The sequence below is a fragment of the Clinocottus analis genome, unplaced genomic scaffold (genome assembly GCF_023055335.1).
Source record: "Clinocottus analis isolate CAN_PGR_092001 unplaced genomic scaffold, fCliAna1.0.p SCAF_11, whole genome shotgun sequence".
NCBI classification, from domain to species: Eukaryota; Metazoa; Chordata; class Actinopteri; order Perciformes; family Cottidae; genus Clinocottus; species Clinocottus analis.
The window spans coordinates 19,285,944-19,291,964 of record NW_027175832.1 but is presented as its reverse complement, the minus strand read 5'-3'; the positions used below and the strand labels follow the sequence as shown (position 1 = coordinate 19,291,964).

At 43.7% G+C, this 6,021-nt stretch overlaps 1 protein-coding gene across 2 annotated transcripts; it reads right to left on the bottom strand.

The window, feature by feature from the left end:
- Positions 1-3,246: 3,246 nt before the first annotated feature.
- Positions 3,247-5,339, bottom strand: LOC137805431 (tripartite motif-containing protein 16-like). Of its 2 annotated transcripts, XM_068605370.1 has the most exons (2): positions 4,227-5,339; positions 3,247-4,172 (listed from the first exon to the last, which is right to left on the bottom strand). In XM_068605370.1, exons 1-2 carry the CDS (start codon positions 5,292-5,294, stop codon positions 3,615-3,617), a joined length of 1,626 nt encoding a protein of 541 aa, XP_068461471.1. In that variant the 5' UTR covers positions 5,295-5,339; the 3' UTR covers positions 3,247-3,614. The 2 variants fall into 2 exon arrangements, with proteins under 2 accessions (XP_068461471.1, XP_068461464.1); XM_068605363.1 differs by having other exon boundaries at positions 3,247-5,339.
- Positions 5,340-6,021: the final 682 nt, after the last annotated feature.

Here is a 6,021-nt window from a genome sequence, read left to right as displayed (position 1 = left end):
CTCAGTCAAGCGGCACAAGAATGTGAAAACGTGATGACTTGGAGTGACACGAAAATGCGTTTTCAATGTTTTTCTCCACCATGAGATTCGTCTTTTGAAGTGAACATACTGGGTTTGCTTGTATTTCTGTGACAATGCTTTTAGAAAGCAACACAAAGAGGGCTTTTGCCGTATTTCGGCATATTTTTCTGGTTTCAGAACGCCAAACTGCTGCCATTTTGTTTCTTTTTTCAGACATTGATCTGATTGCTAATTACTTAACATGAAGGTTTAGAGGACAATTTTGAGTCAAAATGTCTACAATATAAAATCAGGCAATCAAATGTAATCCTATACAATAATTTAATGCCGTATTTAATTGTTTTTACCAACTTAACTGAAGCAGACACTAATTAGTATCAGAAAAAAAGATCCTCTTTCATTTTTAAAGTACTAATTATTTCTCAAAAATAACTCCTGCTGACATTTCTGCTTCCATACAATGTGTGAGTCCTCAAACAGGAAGTGCACGGTGTATAATTGATGCGGGTGATCATCTATTAGTCTTCCAGTGTGCATCACTTAGAGATGACCGACAAATAAACTTTTAACACCTTAAATGTGTGAGGATAGATTCAGTAAACCTGATGTCAGCAGGTCATTCCTTCCAGAGTTCAGGAGCCTGGACGGCAAATAGTAATCAATGAGATCAATAGCTAGTTATTCAATATGCTGTCTGTGTAATTTAATGCAAGTTTAATTCCAAATGAACATCCCTCACTCATAAAATTCTACGGTGGCCATCTGGTAACGTATAAAAAAACCTAAAAAGACCCTCTTGGGTTCGGTTTGTCCGTTCTGGGCTTTTGTAGAAACATGGCGGAGATGTAAACGTTGAATTTTGAGCTAACGAAAACACAACAAACTGTTTTACTCTGGCAGAAAACTTTGGGAACTATCGGGAAAAATAAGTTAGCTCAGAAAAATAAAATAAACGCTGTACACGCGCACAATCAGCCTTACTTCTGCCTGGAAAGTGTGGAAAGTGCTCTTGACACAGGAAGTAGTTTTATCGCACCGTGATTACTGCTCAGCAGTCTGTGTGAGCTCCAAATAGTTCAGAGTACAGCTTTCTGTTAGCGAGTGTGTGGGTTTGATTATAATACGGGTGGATCAAATCAAGCGTTCTGATAGAGAGTGAGTCACAGGGTGTCGTTTATTCAGCCATAATGTACTGTCCAACCTGTTTAACACTCTTGAACTGTACATTATTGACAATACGGTACTGCCGCTCGTCTGTTCAACACCCTTAAACAGTACATTATTGACAGTACAGTACTGCCTCTCATCTGTTTAACACCCTTGAACTGTACATTATTGACAGTACAGTACTGCCTCTCATCTGTTTAACACCCTTGAACTGTACATTATTGACCATAAAGTACTGCCTCTCATCTGTTTAACACCCTTGAACTGTACATTATTGACCATAAAGTACTGCCTCTCATCTGTTTAACACCCTTGAACTGTACATTATTGACCATAAAGTACTGCCTCTTGTCTGTTTAACACCCTTGAACTGTACATTATTGACGATACAGTACTGCCGCTCGTCTGTTTAACACCCTTGAACGAACTGTACATTATTGACAGTACAGTACTGCCTCTCATCTGTTTAACACCCTTGAACTGTACATTATTGACCATAAAGTACTGCCTCTCATCTGTTTAACACCCTTGAACTGTACATTATTGACCATAAAGTACTGCCTCTCATCTGTTTAACACCCTTGAACTGTACATTATTGACCATAAAGTACTGCCTCTTGTCTGTTTAACACCCTTGAACTGTACATTATTGACGATACAGTACTGCCGCTCGTCTGTTTAACACCCTTGAACGAACTATACATTATTGACAGTACAGTACTGCCTCTCATCTGTTTAACACCTTGAACTGTACATTATTGACCATAAAGTACTGCCTCTCATCTGTTTAACACCCTTGAACTGTACATTATTGACCATAAAGTACTGCCTCTCATCTGTTTAACACCCTTGAACTGTACATTATTGACGATACAGTACTGCCTCTCGTCTGTTTAACACCCTTGAACAGTACATTATTGACGATACAGTACTGCCTCTCGTCCCTTATTGCTTGAGTACAGAAGACAGTCCAGAGAGGCTCAGATGATAGCTGCGTTTTTTTTTAAAATATCTGTTATCAACCCATCAGATTCTGTAATGCTTTCGTGGCACCCGCCTCCAAGATTTTAATTTAGCTTTCTTCTTCTTCTTCTGGAAATTCAAATCTGAATGGAAAGTTGTCTCCTGGCCTCAGAAGTCCAGCGTGAATGTGGTTATAATCACAACGGGTGGGTGGTGAAAGCAACCAGGAATCAATGCCCAGCAGGAGTTCCAGGTGTTGTGTAACGCAGACCCCCCATGGGGACCAGGTTTTTCGGCATCGCGTTCAGCGGATCGAGCTCCAGCATCGAGTATGAACTCGATACGTGTACGAGGGAGAAGCTTTTGGTCGCATTCGTTGGATGGGTCAAGAAAGAAAGAAGCCCTGAAATCAGACAAGCGATGGGGGGAAATGTGCAGAGAGCCAGCAGGGGCATCTGATAATGAAACGCTGCTGCGCGCAGACAGCAGGGGAACCGGATGATACCCAACCTGTTGAGAGCAAACGCAGCGGGGGAGACCAGATAACACCGACGCCAGGGTGTGTGACAAACAAGGGATCACACACACACACTCGACGTGAGCGTCACACACCTCGGTGGCCTGCAGACACGCCGCACACGGAGGAACCAGCTGGCTGCTTCATGTTCAAATCAGACGAGTGAGAGACTTTAAAAAACTGAGAAGCTAAGGTACCCAAAGCTCACCAAGAGGAAACAGCAGGCACAAACACACACATGCACAAACACACACACACACACACACACACACACACACACAAACATACACACAGCAGAAGAGAATAAATATTCCCAATTTCTTTAAGTACTTTGTTGAGTCTTGAAACAATAAATACTTTTAGTTTGTTCACATCCCATCAGTAAAGTCTGTTAAATTAGTTTGACCACAACCTCAGTTATGTAAAATAATAATTCATGATTTCCTCTTTGATTATGATCATGATACTTTATTTTATAATACAATATAGTACATCATTTGTATGTTGATTCAGAAAACAAAAACATTTAATATATCATGTAAAATAAATGTAATTTAACTTAAAACTATCTTCAGAAAAATATATTTCATAAAAGAAGGTGATTTCTTTGAGACCCATGCAGAGGAAGAGACACAACAACAACAATATTCATCAAACATTTCGAGCTCAGAGAAGTTTACATTTTCCTGCAGAGAAATATGAGTTCAGGTGAACAAAGATCCTCATGAGCAGTGAGAGCCTCCATGACTAAACACACACAGGAAGGAGCGCCACCTACAGGAAGTCAAACATCTACACAACAATGATGACAAGAGGGCAAAGCACCGCCCACAATGTTTGATTGACAGGTGAAGAACAATCAGCTCTCAAGAACAACGATGGAAACAAAATGAGTTTAAGAATTAAAACACAGAATTTAACCTGATGTCCCTGAAATCACTTCTGTCTATTTGAGTTTACAGAACTCAGCAGAGTCTCCAGAACCATAAAACCTAACTCCAGCATAGAGCGGCTGAGTGAATGTGGTCTGGACTCTGTGGAGGAGAGTCATGGTTTCAGAGACGCTGTAGAAGGACAGAACACCTGCTGTGTGATCCAGGTACACTCCTACTCTGGAGGACGGAGGACCAGAGACGGGGGTTTGGATATTGTTGTACATGAATGTAAAACTGTTTTTGTCACAATCTAACGCCCAAGATTTGTCATTCCATCCAAACACACATTCACTAAAGCTCCCTGTTCTGCTGATATTCTTGTATGAGACTGCTACAGAAACTGCTCCTCTCCTCTCCACCTCCCAGTAACAACGTCCAGTCAGACTCTCTCTACTCAGGACCTGACGACACAAAGTAGTGAACCTGTCTGTGTGACTAGAATAAGACTGTTGTTCCATCATTAATGTTACTTTTCTGTTCCCCTCAGATAATAACAGACGTGTGTGTGCTGTGTTTGGATCCAGAGTGATGTCACGTGAATACCTTAAGAATCCAGCTCTGGTCTTGGGCTCTGCTTGTGAATGTGACAGTAAAACCTTCACTTCAGTCACTGCCAGTGAGACGTTTGTCCACTCGTCCCTCAGGACGTCCTGTAGTTTATCTCTGACTTCTGACACAGCCGCCGTCACGTCCTCAAAGCATCTCAGAGGACGGATCTGGATGCCGGTGGAGTGTGTAGACTCTGCGAGTGGTGGCAGTGAGGGGTAGATGTGGAGAAAGTGGTTGTGATCCTCTGTGTGTGAGAGCAGCTTCAGCTCAGCGTCTTTCCTCTTCAGCTCAGCGATCTCCTGCTCCAGCTTCTCCTGAAGCTCTTTGACTCGACTCACTTCACTTTTCTGCTGGGATCTGACCTGCTGCTTCACATCGGAGCTTCTGTTCTCCAGGAGACGGATCAGCTCGGTGAAGGTCTTCTCGCTGTGCTTCACCGCTTCATCGGCTGAGAGATTGATGGCCTCCACCTGCTGATGGAGCAGCTTCACGTCCTTCTCTCTGTCCTGGATTCTCTGCTGGATGTTGAGTCGACTCCCCTCCAGCTCTCTCTGCCTCTCGGTCCTTTCTGCTGCAGCTGAGACCATGTCGTGGCCTTTATGTTCGTCCACAGAGCAGAGGTAACAGATACACTGCTGATCAGTACGGCAGAACATCTTCATCACCTCGTCGTGACGAGAGCAGATGTTCTCCTGGAGCTTCTTGGACGGGTCCACCAGCTTGTGCTTCTTAAAGACAGGGAGTTGATAATGAGGCTGGAGGTGTTGCTCACAATAAGAGGCCAGACACTGCAGACAGGACTTGAAGGCCTTCAGTCTCCTCCCAGTGCAGACATCACAGGCCACATCTTCAGGTCCAGCATAGCAGTGATCAGCAGCAGCAGCTTGTAGTCCAGTCTTCTTCAGCTCCTCCACTAAATCTGCTAACGTGGTGTTTTTCAGCAGGACAGGCCTCGGTGTGAAGGTCTTCCTACACTGAGGGCAGCTGAAGAGTTTCTTACCATCCTCTTCGTCCCAGTGGGCTTTAATACAGTTCATGCAGTAGTTGTGTCCACAGGCAGTAGTCACCGGATCCTTCAGTGGATCCAGACAGATGGGACAAGAGAAGGTTTCCCGATCCAGCTGAACTCCTTTCTGCGCCATTTCACCTCTCAGTAGCAACGACCGTCTGAGTTTCACTTCCTGAGAAGCGACTCTGCTTTGACTTGTGATCTGAACAACATGTGCTGGCTCAGTGAACGGGGCGTGTCGGCTCTATCGCTTCAGCGCCATGTTGGTTCCACCCATCTGCAAAAGTGTAGATCTGAAGGGGAGGGAACGAGGACAGGAAAGAGAGGACATGTAATAAAAGTGTCTCCACATATTTTAGTGGTGACAAACAATGAGAAAACAAACAGCTCTCGATTAACCAGTTTGTGAGGGATTGCGCAATCTGAGGTGAGGCACACCTCGAGTGTGAGTGTGAGTTTTATTCAGTCAATCATTACACACAATACAATAAGGAAAGCCACAATCTATTGTGCAACAAAGTACTAAAAAGGTATAGAAGCATGATGCTTGTGTATTCGGGGGGCCGTCAGGGCCTGCTGGGTCTTCTCTGCTGCTTTAACACAATCACAAAGTGAAATCTCTGACTCTGCTGGATTCAGCTGATCAGGATCCTCTGCTATGAGGAAACAGACGTAGAACTCATCCGGGACACAGAAAAAGCTTCCAGCGCTACGTAGAAAACAGATGAAGGACACCTGAATTATCTTCACGTCCCTCTGACATCAATCCTATTGACGGTCCATGATTAATCCGTCCATCTGAAGAGATTAAATCTAAGATTATGTCATATTAATCAGGGATTGGCGGAAGAAAAAACACA

Coding starts and splice junctions, on each gene's coding strand:
- LOC137805431 (XM_068605363.1), bottom strand. CDS start 5,294: ATGGCGCAGAAAGGAGTTCAGCTGGATCGGGAAACCTTCTCTTGTCCC.